The sequence below is a fragment of the Haliotis asinina genome, chromosome 2 (genome assembly GCF_037392515.1).
Source record: "Haliotis asinina isolate JCU_RB_2024 chromosome 2, JCU_Hal_asi_v2, whole genome shotgun sequence".
Classification (NCBI taxonomy): domain Eukaryota; kingdom Metazoa; phylum Mollusca; class Gastropoda; order Lepetellida; family Haliotidae; genus Haliotis; species Haliotis asinina.
In genome coordinates, this window is record NC_090281.1 from 31,007,870 (window position 1) to 31,025,112 (window position 17,243).

General features: G+C 42.4%; 1 protein-coding gene across 4 annotated transcripts; it reads right to left on the bottom strand.

Annotated features, from left to right (window-relative positions):
- Positions 1 to 2,305: 2,305 nt before the first annotated feature.
- Positions 2,306 to 16,200, bottom strand: LOC137272468 (uncharacterized). 4 transcript variants are annotated; one of them, XM_067804847.1, is made up of 11 exons: positions 16,056 to 16,200; positions 13,008 to 13,136; positions 11,594 to 11,698; positions 10,751 to 10,905; positions 8,809 to 8,951; positions 7,851 to 7,967; positions 6,977 to 7,090; positions 5,878 to 6,030; positions 5,288 to 5,496; positions 3,784 to 3,939; positions 2,306 to 2,637 (listed from the first exon to the last, which is right to left on the bottom strand). In XM_067804847.1, exons 4-11 carry the CDS (start codon positions 10,891 to 10,893, stop codon positions 2,455 to 2,457), a joined length of 1,218 nt encoding a protein of 405 aa, XP_067660948.1. In that variant the 5' UTR covers positions 10,894 to 10,905; positions 11,594 to 11,698; positions 13,008 to 13,136; positions 16,056 to 16,200; the 3' UTR covers positions 2,306 to 2,454. The 4 variants fall into 4 exon arrangements, with proteins under 4 accessions (XP_067660948.1, XP_067660950.1, XP_067660949.1 ...); XM_067804849.1 differs by lacking the exon at positions 13,008 to 13,136 and having other exon boundaries at positions 16,056 to 16,121; XM_067804848.1 differs by lacking the exon at positions 11,594 to 11,698 and having other exon boundaries at positions 16,056 to 16,117.
- Between the last annotated feature and the right edge of the window lie 1,043 nt (positions 16,201 to 17,243).

Below are 17,243 nucleotides of genomic sequence, written 5' to 3' on the forward strand. Positions count from 1 at the left end.
TCCCGTCCAATTCAACACAACGATGTTTGGTTGTGCTGTTGTTTCAGTGTTGATGATGTTAACGTTTTATTGGCAGACTTCTTACAGTAGGAACTTGCGCAATTGTTTTATCGCGCGTTATTATATTATCACAAGGGCGTCTTGCTTTCTTTATACGTACCTCTGGAACACAATTATATCTACTGTCTGAAGAAAGTACGGTAAAACACGTTCATAACGAACTCTGAGGAAACCTCAAGTCTTAGTTCGTTACAACCGTTGTTCGATATGAGTGTATCCTTTGTAAATAGATGCGAAAAAAACCTTTCCACATCCATTAGTAAACTCTTAAGATAACAGAGTTGCAAAATTGTGACTATATTATGAGTATATATCGGTTTCAGCAGTATCACATCTACACGATGTTGTTTGCTGTAAAGACATCAAAATGTAATTGATCGAAAACTAACGAGCGTTATTAAATCTTTACTAACTTAAAACAGTAGGAAATACAACGCAAACTAAAACGTTTCTTGTCCATAAAGGTTTGTCCTTATCTATTTTAATATGGTTCGTTAGCCTTCCTTTACGTAGTCCATTAATATCAATAACGACTGTCTCGTAAGCACATAACATTTCAGTGATAATGTTGAAAATACGACACTCTGCAAAGCTAGGCGATCACAGTGTGAGACATCTGTCAAACATGTGGTATGGTTACTGATATTTTACAACTGCTTCTATTCGTCATGCACAAGGTTTGCACGAATATACAATACATTTCATGCAAATGATACAGTAGTGAGTGAGTATGATTTTATTCCGCGTTTAGTACTATTCCAGCAATAACCCGGCGGGTTACACCAGAAAAGGGATTTACACATTGTACCTGTGTGGGTGTCAACGCGTAGTGTGTGTTTGACTGGGGAATTAGCTATTAATTAAGACGAACAATACGTTGTGGAAGGCGAAGGTGTAGTTAAGTTCAGACTTCTTTAGTTGGTTGCACAAGACATAGCAAACAGATATACATAATTGAGTTGAGCGGAGTTCGTGCTCAACCCCCGGGCGTTTCCTACGAGCGGCATACTCTTGTTCCCGGTCGTCCCTACAGACATTCGGAATACCGGACTGCTTGACAGTATCGACGTGAACATATGTACATTTTTTCACAAGAATGGACAGGCGAAGACTCAACAACGGACAGACAGAGAAACAACAGCACTTCCTGGACCAGTTGATCTGAGTCGGGTGACCAATTGCGGCTATAAATGTCACATACAGTAATAAATGATAGAGTCAGTATGGAACAATGTGGCTGACAACACAATGTACGGTGCGGTAGTGATAAGGTTTTGGAAAGCAGATTAAATAATTACAAATAAGTCTCACATGGTTTGGCTACATAGTTTTGTGTCTTTAGAAATATTTGGACGACGGCTGTCCCTCAACAACATGGGAAACACAACCCGTGTCTTCAGCGTGACAAGCCGCCGCTTCAGTCATTAGGCTGCCCCATCACTCCTACATCATACAGAAGGTTTGAGATACAATGCGCATGACGGAACACCGCTACACACACACTTCCGTCGAATCGTGCGGCAAATTCTTGTCTATACATGTTCATAGGGAAAGCTTGCTGTGAAAACCTGTTCGTAGCGACTACTTTTAGAGGTCAACTTGAAATGCTAACAACACTTTGGTGGGCGACTAAAAAAATAATACGTCACCTATTTTTACAAATTTATCGTTTTGCATCGGTACAGAAAATATATCGTGTATTACGATTTCGCATGAATACTCATTAAAGACTGATGTATCAATTCATATTTAACGAACTGTATTTTCATTTGTTTTGTTCATTTCAGTTGTTGCTGTCTTTGTTGTCTATTTGCTGGTCACACATGGAGACGAGAGGAGTGGAATGTGCGTTTTCCTGCAATGCATTCGGATCTTCCCGGAAATGCACGTGTGGTTCAATTACATCGGTTTTACGGGTCAGAGAAGTTGATTCTACGTACGCTTCGTTGGCTTTATATATTCAGATGAATTTCGCATGTTAAAATCTAGTCCTTCTCAGGACCCGCACGTTCTAAATACTGAAACAGTATATGGGCATATTGATCTGTCGCTCTGTGCAATGACTAAGTATGTTTTTATGCCGCTTTTATTAATATTCCAGCAATATCTCAGCAGAGATCGCCACAATTGGGTTCCACGCATTGGATCGTAGTGTGGAATCGAACCTGTGTCTGCGGCAAGCACTTCAACCACTTCACCAATATCATGGGGATACTTCGGAGTATAAAAATAAAACAAATTCCAGTTTTCAAACTTTTTACATGATGTGCCGCTTTTATTTCAAGGATACAGCTCCCCTTTGTTACCCTGTTGATTATTTTGGCACCTTATCTCTGAAGATATCACTCCAAGAGATCAGAACTCATGTCACCACTGCCACTGCTTGACCTATGGTCACTGACCATTGTTTACTTCCTGTATATACTCCAACATGGCCTTGCCCAGAAGCCTGTATTCTTCCATATAGTTATAGATGCAGGGGCTGACTCTAAGGTAAGGTTTTCCCTGCAGTTCAAATGTGACAGTCTGTATCTTCGTCTTCCTCCAAAAGTTCATGAAGAAATCCTGGAATTGGTCCTGAAACATAAATAGATAGTATAATGTTCCATATCACACTCACACTTGCAGGCCGGTAAAGAACCGGGGTTGGAATAGGTCTTCAGCATCCCATGCTTGCCACAAAACTTACTCTTAATTGCACTCACCAGTGGTGTTGGGATGTCCGCGGTGAAATCATGTTTTCGCGAGAAGTATAGCTAACCTGAGAGTAGTCTGCAAGTTTGCAAGTCTTGGGTCAGTGAGGTAGCCTAGTGGTTACAACGCTTGCTTGTCACGTCGACGACCCGGGTTTTATTCCCACAAGGGTGCAACGTGCGAAGACCATTTCTTGCGTCCCCTACCGTGATATCGCTGGTATGCATGTATTGTTGAAAGCGGAGTGAAGTATTACTCTCTCACACATGATCAAAAAATGTAAATGTAACTCACACAGACTGAACACTATGATCAAACTATTATTTAGAGATAACCGCACGTTCAACACATCAGAGCTCTACATTAAGATATTTAACTGTATGTTACTTTTGTGTTAGTTCGTGGTACTGATAATGCTTCTGCCAGGACCGTTGATAACTGGATTGTCTGGTTGAGATTAGATTATTTACAGACCGCAGCCATATTACTAAAGATATTGCTGGGTGACGCATAAAACTAAACTCACTCGCTCACCTCCCCGCTATCACTCAATTGTTGAACGTTTCAGTACCTTTCTCTCTCGGGATCACTCAATTGTTGAACGTTTCAGTACCTTTCTCTCTCGGGATCACTCAATTGTTGAACGTTTCAGTACCTTTCTCTCTCGGAATCACTCAATTGTTGAACGTTTCAGTACCTTTCTCTCTCGGGATCAATCAATTATTGCATGTTGCAGTAGCTTCCTCTCGCGGGAGTATTCAGCTACTGAACGTTTCAGTACCTTTCGCTCTCGGGATCACTCAGTTACTGAACGTTTCAGTACCTTTCTCTCTCGGGATCACTCACTTACTGTACGTTTCAGTACCTTTCTATCTCGGTATCACTCACTCACTGAACATTTAAGTACCTTTCTCTCTCGGGATCACTCATTGTACGTTTCAGTACATTTCTCTCTCGGGATCACTCACTTACTGTACGTTTCAGTACCTTTCTCTCTCGGGATCACTCACTTTCGGAATGTTTCAGTACCTTTCGCAAAGGAGGGTTGATCTCCGGCAGTTGTACCAGCTTCATGTTAGGCGCCTCCATGTCCCGTGGTAGGGCCGGCTTGTCTGTCTGGAATAGTCGAACCAGGTACTCCTGAGCTTCCTCAGCCAGTCTCGAGCAGTAGGACATGATCCGACCCTGCAACACCTCCTTACACTGAAATCCTGCTAAAAATCTAGACACCTCGTAGTGTGAGTAAGCACATCCAATTAAAGACATATAACCAAACTGAGGTACAAAACAAAGTAAACATTTGGTGGTTAGAGATCGTTTTCCAGAAAAAGATATTTAAAAAAAGTGTTGGCAACACGTGCACCCAGACCGATTGTGCTTACAAATCAAATCAGAACACTTCTGAAAATATTTACCCAGGGTTTGCATTCATATAATCCCATAACGCAGGTGTATATTTTCTTTTGTACGACAGTTTACTTACTCCAAATTCGTTCATGTGTAACTAAGATTTCGGTTGCCGGGGCTCCCCATTGTTCATTGTTCCCCATCTGTTCACATCTCAGTACCCAATAGTCTCTTGTTAGTCATTTTCATGAACACTGAGGCTATGAATACAATCTCTTGCAGCGAAGCCTCCCAAACCCAAGTAAAACAGATCGAGGGTCGCTCCCGAGACATCCTTTGATGTGCACGGAATTTGGTCCTTGTTTTAAAGGTAGTAATAATATTCGGTGGCATCTTGATGGAGTGGATCTGCCATGAATTCCTCGAAGCAGACTAAAGAGTACGGGATATCGCGTTCTCGGGTCTCTAAGCTATAATCAACTAACGCATCCATCAGACGTTGTAACCCCTCGGTGCCCACGAGACCGAACTATTGTACAGGCTGGCGAATTTCCCTCGATTGATGACGCGATGCACGTAAATATCGAGTCCATGGACGTCCACCCTGCGCAACTCTGTACTGAGGTTCGAAGTGTGCGGTTCGAAAAAAGAAAGACGGAGCTCTAGGGGAGAGCGCAGTCAACCACAACCCCATGGAGAAAACCAGCGCACCACAATCAACCTCAAACCAGAGACAAGGGTCAGGTCAGGTCTTCCAGGTTGTGGCGGGCGGGGCTTTTTTACTTTAATTATATACTCCATGTGTGTTTTAAGGTTCTGGACTGGCGAGTTCGGTGGCACATCCATGGATGTCTCGGGCGCGACCCTCGGTCTTTTTACAGGGGGCTGTGAGGCTTCCTTCCAGCAAAAATGCCTCTAAACCGCATCTGCTGCAAACCCCCCATCATAATACTACTAAGGCCGTGGGGTAGCCTGGTCGTTAAATGGTTCGCACGTCATGCTGAAGACCCGCGTTCGATTCCCTACATGGGTACAATGTGTGAAGCCCATTTCTCGTGTCCCTTGCCATGATATTGCCGGAATCGGTGTAAAACTAAACACACTCACTCTCTCAGAATGGAAAGAACTAGGATATCCAACAGCCCCTCACTTCATATGATGAAAGAAACAATTCGGAAAAACTAACCGTTCCTCCTAGTCTCTCACAGAACTCCAAGGCGTATTTCGCGCATACAAACGGGACGTGGTCTCGTGTTCCGGCTTGGCGGAACTGCTCACCAACGGAACCATCAGCGGAGTGTGATGTCACTAAAGGTTTCATCCAATCGTGATGCTTCCTGTTGACATATAGCACTGCGCAGCCGCGTGGAGTGAAAAGCCACTTATGGAAGTTACCTGTGTTAAAAACAGATGCTTTACTGAGCAGTCATGATATCATTGTCAAATATCACTACTATCTGTCATAGTCAAACTATTCACCATTTGCCGGAAAACGTGCTTTTCATTCCTCATGTGAAAGGAAGTAAACTGGACTGCTGTGAATTACATAAATACTTTCAAAAACAACCCTCACAAATTTACATGTTCTCATGGAAACGAAAAAGGAACACATGAAAGTACAAGTGTGCAATAACATTACCATATCTTAGGGCTAGGAGAGCTTCGACGATCTAGCCCTAGAATCTAATCCTAAAAGGGCATTTCGAAATGGAATCTACTTTCCGTCCCCTATCTCACCCCAACGTATCTGCCATGAAAGTAGTAGAGCTGGTCTACCTGTGTAGAAGTCGACGCAGAGATCCTCCAAATCCACGGGAGTATGACCGGGCGCGTGCGCACCATCGACCAACACCAGAGCACCATATTTGTGGCAAATCTTCGCCAACTTCTTGACAGGGAGCAACACTGCAGACGGACTTGTGATGTGATCTGGATAACAACACGATACTAACCATCAGCACCCCACATCAGTGTCAGTCATTTAGAGGAGATGATGGGGTGTTATATCTAGCGCTTTCGTTTACACATAACAATGCTAAATGTGACCAGAGTTATTTTCAAGAGGGCGGCATTTTCTGCGGAAATGGGGTTGGTCTGTTTATCTTCCTGTACTCGGAAAAGGAGCTGACAATAACATGGTCACTTTGTATTTTGTGCATTGCTGCTTAAAGGCCAGTCAATGTACACATGCAAATATAATAGCTAGGACGTTTCAGTAAATTGCTTCCTAAAACAATATAACGTTAACACAGGAGTAAATGGGAAATGTGATGTGTGTCCAGCATTAATGAAGGTAGAGATAACGTCCCTTGGTTAAAGTCATATTCCAGGCCAGCTGTGCATATTTTCATTTAACACCAAACTTGACTATTTTGACATGACAAACATAATAAACTAAATTCAACTACCATTATATATGTCAATCTTATGAAGATACTTTACTTTAATAAGAAGCAGTGTAGGAGTGAGTGTTTTTAGTTTTACGCTCAGCAAAATTCCAGCTATATGGCTGCGGTCTGTACATAATCGAGTCTGGACCAGACAATCCAGTGATCAGCAACATGAGCATCGATCTACGCAATTGGGAACCGATGACATGTGTCAAGTCAGCGAGCCTGGCAACCCGATCCCGTTATAGTCGCCTCTTACGACAAGCACAGTCGCCTTTTATGGCAAGAATGGGTTGCTGAAGGTCTATTCTACCCCGGGACCTTCACGGGTCCGGAGCACTCTAGGAAAAGTTCCGAGGAAACTTCACTTGCTGGCTGCGTGAGATAACATTTTTATGTGAGTGACTCAGCATTTAGACTGCCTGATTTTGGTATCTCGATAACAAGCGAAGATTCTCGAATGTAAATAGAGTTCCGTTTTTTACCTATCACCACCACTCTGGTCTTGGGGTGAGTCTGCAAATATTCTTCATACTGTCTTAACACTGCTTCCTCGCTCTCAATAGGGAACCGAATCTCCAGAACCTCTGACTTTATAACTGTAAATTAGAATTTTAACGTATAAAGATACAAATATTATGAAACTTATAGACACAAAATATTGAAAGAATATCACTTTAGTTAATTTAATCTAGAAAGGTTCTAAGGATTTATCAAATCACTTCATCGGAATAGATTCAACAAGGCCATGCATGATGTGAAACGCCAGTATCATAATCATTGGGGCAATGGGTAACTGGTTAGTGCGTACGCTTCTCACGCCGATGACACAGTTACGATCCCCTGCATGAGTACACTGTGTTATGGCCGTTTCTAGTGCCCTCCGCCGTGATACCGCTGGAATAGTGTTAAAAGCGGCTTGAACTTTTACTGGCGCACGCATGACGATAAAACATTACAAAACGAATTTAATAAACGCACTTGTGCATTATAGCGAATATCTCGATATGATTGTTCGGGGCCTCGGCTGTTTAAGTTCGCTCTGGTGACAGGGCTGTAAGCATGCATAACCCACAGTTTAAAACATGCGATCTTCACGTCGAGAACTGGTTTGTAAGAATAACCCACCGTTTAAAAAATTGATCTTCACGTCGAGAACTGGGTTGCAAGCATAACCCACAGTTTAAAACATTCAATCTTCAAATCGAGAATTAGGTTGTAATCATAACCAACAATTTAGAGCGTTTGATCTTCACGTCGAGAACTGGGTTTGTTTGCAAAAGAAATTTGCTATGCTGAAATTTCTGCTTCAGTGAAGAGGAATTCACTGATCCTACCAGATTCATTATAACGGAATACCTCGATTCTGGGCGGCGACGTCCCTGCAAGTGAGAGCGATAGCTCCATATGTGAGACTGGTGGACAGGATTGTTTCGCCTTCTTTGAAATCATAGCATTTCAGCACAGCATTGATACCTGGAAAAGAAAATCAGTTTAATTTTACGCCACATTTAGCAGTATTCCAACCATATGTCGACCATCTGTAAATAATCGAGTCTGGACCAGACACTCCAGTTATCAACAGCATAAGCATCGAAAAACACAACTGGGATGCGATGACATGTGTCAGCCAAGTCAGCGAGTCTGACCACCTGAGTTTCTGCAGACCAATTCTAACCCGGATGTTTGCGGGTCACACCTGAAAGAAAGAATGTGCGCAACTCTACATTTTCACATAACTGATACACGTCACATACATCAATTATTTATTTCAGCAGGTAGATCAAACCAAAAGATGACTGAAGTATAGTATCTTATATATCAATTTGCCTTTTCAACAGTCACAGTCGACTCGTTATAAACGCTGCAATTTGGTGTGTAGGGTTGCATAACTTAGGCGTTCCAAAAGCCTATTATCGAGGGTTCCTATCCCAGAATCAAGTATTAGATGAGCCAGCGCTGTGAACACGGTTCTGACAAGCAGGCGTGGCAAGTAATCTGGACGAATGCACGTGGTTGCTACAAGTAGACTGGCGATTAAGCACGTGCAATACATGCTGACCGTGGCGTGAACTCATTGCCGCTTCTGTTTAACACGTGTCTGGCAGGCACGATTCGCACGAGGAAATTGAATTTGTCCAGTTGTAGGCGACAACCTGTTTCATCGAGTGTTTAAATGGAATGTTCTGGAGGGCCTTCCCATATATGCAAAGTGGGGTCAATTGTCAGGTTGTGGCTCATCTAAAACTGCTTCATCAGTAGATAACCATTCGTTATTGGATTAGATTCCGTCACAAGCGATGGTGTCTGGTCTTACCCTCTGTAGCGTTGGTCACAAACACAATGTCCCGGGAATCACAGTTGAAGAATCGGGCCGCTGCCCTAACGGACTCGTCCCAATACTTGTTAACGCTGTCTCGGAACCATAGGTCGGGCTGGGCGTTCATCTCCGTCAGGAAGCTGGGTTTGAGTAAATGTTTCGTTGGTAATAATTAATTATAATAAAACAATGTCTGATCAGGTTTTGTTGTTGTTGTTGTTGTTTTTTTTAAAAAAAAAAATCACGCCGCCATCATAAATATTCCAGGTCTAAGAAATCGGGTCTGGACATGGCAATCTAGTGGTTGGCATCACGAACATCGATCTACCCTTTGGGATACCACAAGTCAACTCAATTAGTCTCCTCTTAACAAACATGGGTTACCGATCACCCGCTCTAAATCAGATACTCACGGGTAATATACTTCCTTTCAAAGGTTAAAACTCCCTTAAAACACTAATTTTATGTTATGGGTGTATATATGGTTATATCGAAGATTGTTTTCTCGACTTACTTCGGGAAAGCAATTGCAAACCTTATGTAGATGAACTACTCGAGGATCATGCATCAAGTTGTCGAAAAGTATGTGCAAATATCGTGAATGTGAATAGCTGCGCTTTGGTGTAAGGTTTTGTTTTGTTGTACCCTCCTTGCTTTCTCCTCCGTTGTATTCATGGAGATTACAAAACGAGTGAGTGTTGAATCGAGAAAATATTATTCAGATACATTTTCAAAAATTTTGATTTATTCACGAGCGAAAGGGTTTTAAATTACAAATACTAATCCCAGGACACCAAAATTGAATTTTAATTTTCCACATGCCTAAGGATTCGTTCGTTTATTTTAACCAGTCATTACATAAAGCGTTGTTATTACATAATGGGTTACCACTAACTCCGTTGGCTAACCTTCCACTGGTTTACACAGCTCATGCTTCAGATAACCCAGATCATCTCATAAAGATATTCAGAAAAAGGGGAAAGCAACAATGGATGTTTCGCTCATGAATAACTCAAAACGTTTAAAATATCTCGTTGGAATATTTTCCATATTCAAAACACACTGATGTTGAAATGTGTGAAATTGTGGCTATCGTTCACCAAAGCGTTCGTAGAGTTACGTGCTGTTGTAACCATACAGTTGATCACACTATTACGAATGACGTAGTCTTACGTACACTTCGTCTCGCAAATAAAGAAGACAAAACTGACTGATTTTCGAAGGTGTCTTAGCACTAAGGTAGTCGTAAGGGCCATACACTAACATTAACTTACGACTATCTTAGCGGTAAGACAGTTCCGAAAATCTTGGCCCCCGATTTACAATGCGTTCGTAAGGTTACAACTTGTCGTAAGTCTACAGTTTATCATAGTATAACGTAGTGCTTTGAGGATCAGATCCAAGGTCCAGAATCGATTTTAGAGACAGTCATCGTATAAGACTTGGCTATATGCTCAGTTTGGTGCGTTAAACAGACCCTGACAGGTGAGGTGAAATGGGGTCTATGATCGTGCTTGACAACACTTCGCTCATATGACAACTGGCATACATGTGTACGTGTGGCTACTTAGACTCAGACTCAAGCTAGTTTTGTCGTACTAGCTCACTCAGACACATTATACTGATTCCGAGCCGAATTAGCACTTAGCAGGGACCAAAAAGTGCCATGCCTTTGGGTGTGATGCGGCCGAGGATCGTTTCCACAACATCCATCTCTCCGCTCTCAAAAGGTGATTTCGGCATTACACCGACTTTAGCAACATTCCGGCAATATCACGTTGGGAAACACCAGAGAAGGGCTTCAAACATTGTACCCATATGTGGAGAATCGAACCCGGGTTTTCGACGTGACGAGGGAACGCTTTAACCACCAAGCTACCCAAACGCACCGCAGAGTCAAACAAACCGCACCCACTCTCTCATCACCCTCGGACATTACCATCTCTGCACTTCCTGCATGCGTCTGGCAACAGCGCCGTACGACCCATGGTTGAGTGGGACAGTTCCTTGTTGGAATGTAAACTCCCGCTCTTGGAGGGTTTTCCCAAACTCAACATCGGCGTCCAGACCTTCGAAAAACATGATGAACCTGACCTGGAATATAAACATCAGGATGCTCACCATAACACATTGTAACATATATGGTATACTGGTTTTACCAACGCAGGCCAACCGGACTGAGTGATTGAGTATGGTTTTACACAGCGGTGGTATTAAAAGAAGCTTACAGCTGCCATATCTCGTGAGTTAGTGAACTTAGTTATACGCCGCCCTCCGCAATATTCAAGCTACATGGAGGCAGCCTGAAAATAATCGAGTCTAGACCAGACGATCGCGTGATCAGCAGCATGGGCACCGATCTACGCACGAGAGAACCAAGTGTCAACCTAGTGAGCGAGCCTGACCAACAGATCCTGTTAGTCGCCTCTTACGACAAGTATGGGTTACTGAAGATCAGTTCTAACCCTGATCTTCAAACGTGCCCTACTTTGAAAATGCAATGCCATTTAGAAAAAGTCAAATTAACATGTTACATCTGGGATCACTATTTCTCGTAGACTAACGCCGAAATGCCGCTTCCACCAGTATTGCAGCAATATAACAATGGGGAATACCAGAAATGGGCTTCACGCATTGTACCCATACGGGGAATGGAACGGGTTAATATCAGACTGGCGAGCATCAGACTGGCGAGCTATTCTCTGCTGATGAAAATGGGCCAAATTGGTAACCGCTCTTTCATCAGGTATATTTAAGTGATGGCGCTAACGGCAATACGAACCCTAGTCAACTTGCGGGGATGGCGCCGTGGTAGTCCCTTTGCTATTCTTAAGGGTGAACAGTGGAGTCCCAGTAGCGAAGAGAGAATTCCAAGATCCAAGCTCAACTACCACCATGAAAGAAAGTGTTGAGGAAATGTTTGACTATATAGATCAGAGTTACTGTATGATCGTTCATGCACCACACGTCCCCAAATAATTTTGTTTTGTTTATTTTATTTAAAATACCAACCAAATATAATGTGTCAAGGTACCAAGTCGAATACCTGCACGTTTCATAAAGTTTTATTAATCTGTCGGGGCTTTTGGCCTTTGTTTAACGCAGTATTCAAGCATACCGAAACACAGGTCTCATAAACCTATTCAATGACCTACTTTTCAGCCGATCCGAATTTTCTACTGTGAAAGTGAAACTAGACACCACAAACAACTCTGGTTAAAGTGAATTTCAATTCCTTGTTTCATAAGAAAATGAATTTTAATTTTTAACATTAATAACACTGTCTTTCTAAATTTTATGTCGAGGTTTAGGCAGCATACCTTAGCTATGGAATCACTGACCCTGTTTGATAAGGTGGTAAAACGATTCTCAGAGCATCTGGCTCACTGGTTAAACCTGTTCTGTGATTTTTTGCGCTTCTTCAGCGTAGTTCTGTAATGCACAATGAGGGTGATGTAATATCAGTTCCGTACCACACCGCCAAACTTATCTAGCGGCAGGACCTCGTTTTGAGATTTCCACAATTTCCAGGTTTCTGTTTGTCAGAGCTCGCTGTACGACGTGTTTGCTAGCGCTAGAAGCGTTGCAATATACGAGTGCTTAGACTTATCAAATCATACAGATTAATATTTATGCATCTAGTTAAATGACGTGGTCGAAACATTCTGGACTGATTATCGCACTACGTTGCGCAGTAGGACGGAACCAAGTAAACAGGAAACGAGACTTTCTGTCATCAGTGTTTTGATATATCTGGGCCTGATTATCCAATGACAAACATCATGCGACATACAAGATGTGTCAATAATGTAATCACAGTCAGCGAACCTGACCAAATTATCCCGCAAGTCGATACTAGCGTCTAGCTGGAGGTCAATTTTAATCCGCGCCAAGTCCGGTATCACTTTGTTAATACTGTTATCATCTCTCACTGGAGGACACTCTGAGGGTTGGACTGGGCATGTCACAGCCTGAGTTCTGCTGGGTTCCCAGCCTTCAGCTCTAGATCAGAAAAGTCTTGTCACTTTATGCGGTCTTGTAGCGGAATGATGTGGTTTTGTTAAGCCATTTATATTAAAGGATGAGTGCGAGGATCATCAGGAACTAATAGCGGAAGAAGAGGAAAGAAACAACGCACCACCCGAAACTGCATGACTGCAGATTTGAATTCGCTGATCGAACACTGTGCGCCTTACCTTAAGTGAAAACTGTTCAGATATTATCCACAAGAGTGTAATCTCGTATCGGCTGTTTAGGAACTCAATGCAATACCAGTAGGATGCCTTCTGGACCGGTGATGATTATGTCGAAAATCCGTAGGCAACCTATATGAACAGCGTAGCCAAAAACAGTTAGAAACTTTCAGCTTACCCGAAGTGTGCTTCCGTCTCTCTGGTTTTAATTCCGCTATGTAAGTCAGATGTGTTTTATGAAGACGTTTTCATGTGCTGGCGCATGCAAATGTCTTGCCACTATTTTGTAACATTCGCTCGTACGCCAGTACGTGAAGTGCGTAGCAATGGCTAATTCGTCGTTCTCAATATTGTACCATATCAGCGCTCGCGAATTTACACCTTGGATAAAGTACATCCATCCAAAAGTAGGTGGATAATTTTGTCAGTTGAGAACATTAACCCACTGACAAATTACTAAGCATCCAAGGTATAAGGACGAGACCTAGTCTCCCTTGAATGCGTATTGTGGAGCTTGTGAGTGAGTTTAGTTTTACGCCACACTCAGTTATATGACAACCATATCGCGGCGGTCTGTCAATAATCGAGTCTGGATCCGACAATCCAGTGATCAACAGCTTGAGCATCGATCTGAGCAAAGGGGAACCGATGGCATGTGTCAACAAAGTCAGCGAGTCTGACCACCCGATCCCGTTAGTCGCCTCTCACGACAAGCAGTCGCCTTTTATGGCAGGCATATTTTGCTGAAGGCCTATTCTACCCCGGCCTTCTCGGGTAGGTGGAGCTTGTGAAGTATGAAATGTGTTATCGTAGAACTAGAATATTTTCCAGCTCTCGTTCTCTGTCGTTTTTCTGCAAAAAATGTTTATTTCAGAGACTAGTTGTTAATCTACCGGTTCTCCTGAGACAATGAGGGAGTGAAAATGGTTTCACTAATCTTCAGCGATATTCCAGCAACATCACGGCGGGCGACACCAGAAATTGTCTTCAAATATTTTGGGTGTTAAAGTCCGAGTGTTGGTGTGACGAGCGAACGCATTCACCAGCTGAGATGAAGATAATAATGTGACCTGGTTTGCTATCTCACCGTTGTCAGTTATACCAGGGAGCGTATATAGAGAGGTTGTTGAGTATCCCAGGTTTTACGTACAAGATGCATTAAAGCACACGGTTCACTCTGGCAAAGTCTACCCAAAATAGTATATGAAAACACTCCATTCTTGCTATGTGAGAGACCTGTTTTGATAGAATCCGGCTAAATGAGAGGGCACCAAACACATACTGGTCGAATATTTTGAGTGAATTTGAGTATTGTTTGAGGCTTCTATTGCATTGAATCCTGGACAAGTTGAATCCTGGACAAACTTCAGTTTGCAGTTGACACAAGCTGAGATTTCGCTGAAGAATATTCTTATAAAAGTGTCATGTTATGTTCTGTCCTTTGCAAGAGGAAAATATATATGGACGTTTCCATATTTCCTCATATCCGTCCCTGTAAAGTTTTGTATTTCTTTATATCCCAGTAACGATAGATGTTTAGGCTCCATCGCCACTTAAATTCCAACTAAAATAGTTCGACGTAAGGTAACGCTTCCCAAATCCAACTGGCGTTGATAATCGACGCCAGGTAACATCTGAAAGTTACTCCTTACCCCATAGATCAATATGTTACAGAGAATGTGTGAAACCAGTGATTTCACAAAACGAGTCAGATTTCATGTATAGAAATACATGATCGCCTGTTGTGATACCGGCTATTACACTTCGGTTCCGCCTTAAAACATTTGCAACATCTCGATTTACATCAACATTATAGACATGATAAAATCCATCGACTCGATCAAGGCAGTAATTAGTCAGCAGTTGCCATCAGTAAATTGTCAAAGATTTTAACTCTTAAGAACAGGGGGATGAAATGAGACTCAGCAATGAAATGGCAACAGTTTTAAGCTACATACATTAATTTTACACATTCACTAATGTTCTAACGGGGATCAACACCATGTGAGTCAGTAGTGTTATAAAATCCCTCAAAATTTTAGGAAATACATGAAATCCCTGGGGGTCACGATGATTTCAAGAAATCGTCAACTCTTTTTAGGCATTGCATCAAATCCCTGGTTTCACCGTGGTTCTCTACGCGGGTACCCCACGTCCTATTACCTTACCCCACCTGGATACCCGTTATATTATTTCCTGAACATAATTTGCAAGAAAATGGTATTACATTCAACAAATCGAAGGATCAAATTTCGAGCTTTTCAATATTTAAACCATGCATTATATTCAAGAGAAGTGACTTTAAAAAGACGGGTATATGGGTGGATCAAGGCATCTGGAGTGAGGTGGGGTGAGTGAGTTTAGTTTTACGGCGCACTTAGCAATATTCCAGCTATATGGCGGCGGTCTATAAATAATCGAGTCTGGACCAGACAATCCAGTGATCAACAATATGAGAATTGATCTGCGCAATGGGGAACCGATGACATGTGTCAACCAAGTCAGCTAGTCTGACCACCCGATCCCGTTAGTCGCCTCTTACGACAAGCAGTGAGGTGGGGAGAGGGTGTATGTGTGTGTGTGTGTGTGGTGGGGTGGTGGGGCTCATACCCCATGAACATGCCATGCCTGGATCCGTCATTGGGGCGCCCGGGTCTAACTTAGTAAATTAGTACCCACCCGTCCCAGCCCTATAACACATATTCGTCTGACCTATTTTGATCAGGCGCTGCGTGGCCGTGGTCGACCGACATTATAACTGGGGCGTCAGATGCTTGAGTAGATAACGCATGTGCGGAACGAGCCTTAAACCTCATATGCGATATGCAGGAATAACTAAATATATTAACTGTTGATTGCTCTTAATTATTTTTTTCTGGCTCCACGTAAGTTTATGTTCCCAGTCTCATAACTGAAGTTGGGACAAAAGCGTATCTTTTCTCATTGTCTGGCCGGGATTTCCACAATACGCCCTCGACCGCGATACGTGGGTTGTCCACTGTACTGACTATGCCCAAGTGATACTGCATTATGATTATGTTTCGGCCTTACCTGTATTTTTTTCCGTTTCAATGGGATCCCTCAGTTGTTAACGGTCACGTGATCAAGCGTCTCATTGTCATCTCCGTGAAAGAAATCAGAGTTACGTCCCTTTCAGTATCGTCTGGGCTATCCTTCCGTGCAATGAAACAATTCACTGGAATTTGAATTACTGTGCTTGATGCTGTGTTGGAATGAGTAAGATATATCTTTACAAGTAAAATAGGCATATGTATGAGAACGGAAACAAACATATGGAGCCCGTGACCGACCCAAACATGCATGTTATTTAGAAATCATCTTGTCTGACAATTAGGACCAGGGAGCCTACATAGAGTGTTATAGAGTATCCCTGTTAGGACATATGCCAAATCTTAATTCCTGGCTTTTCTTTTTGATAAAATTTGGAACATGATATCATGTTGTATGATGAAATGGGGCTTGTGTGGCAATTTTATGTCACATAACCTCCAACCAATGCTTGGAACTTAAGCCCTTGGGTTGTTACTGAGTCTTGCAATGGGTTGTAAATATTGTGTCATGCAGTGGGTTGCTATTGGGTCTTGCAACATCTTTCATCATGCATATATCTCATGAGTTTGAGTGAGTTTACTTTTATGTTGCACTCCGCCATATTCCAGCTATGTATTGGCAATATGTACATAACGAAAGACAATCCAGTGATCAACAGCATGAGCATCAATATATGCAATTGGGATACTAGGACAACTTACAACATAGCTACCTTCCTGAAATGATTTTGATTAGACTGCAACCTGTACGCTCCACTAACCAATCCAGAGCAACAAAGAAGAAAGCAAAGTGGAAAAATACAACGAAATATTGATTAAAATTTGAACTGAAATTCACAGCATCCAACACAATCACCAAAGCACTTCCAGCAACATAAGATGCATACTACCACTTGATCAGTCAACAACATCTGCCGTGAACAAATTGATGCCAGCGGTGATATATAGGATATTGAATTACTGTTACCCTGACCCTTCATTTCAGTTTGAGGTTTTCAGGACATAGTCAGGTAGTCACCAGTATGTCATCATTTGCTGAGTGCTTATGTTCTGATATGCTGTTCTGTTGATACAGCTACTCCAACAATGAGATGTATGTTTTTCCAAAAGTGTGGCATCACGCAGCACGATTCTGATTAATAAATAACAAACTCACTGCAGCAAGGTT

What these genes read in the sequence shown, in the direction of transcription:
- LOC137272468 (XM_067804847.1), bottom strand. Translation starts at nt 10,893, where the DNA reads ATGTTTTTCGAAGGTCTGGACGCCGATGTTGAGTTTGGGAAAACCCTC. An exon ending in ATGCAGGAAGTGCAGAGATG is followed by an intron (nt 8,952 to 10,750) that starts GTAATGTCCGAG and finishes ACTCAAACCCAG; the next exon opens with CTTCCTGACGGAGATGAACG. An exon ending in GACCAGAGTGGTGGTGATAG is followed by an intron (nt 6,031 to 6,976) that starts GTAAAAAACGGA and finishes GTTGTTATCCAG; the next exon opens with ATCACATCACAAGTCCGTCT.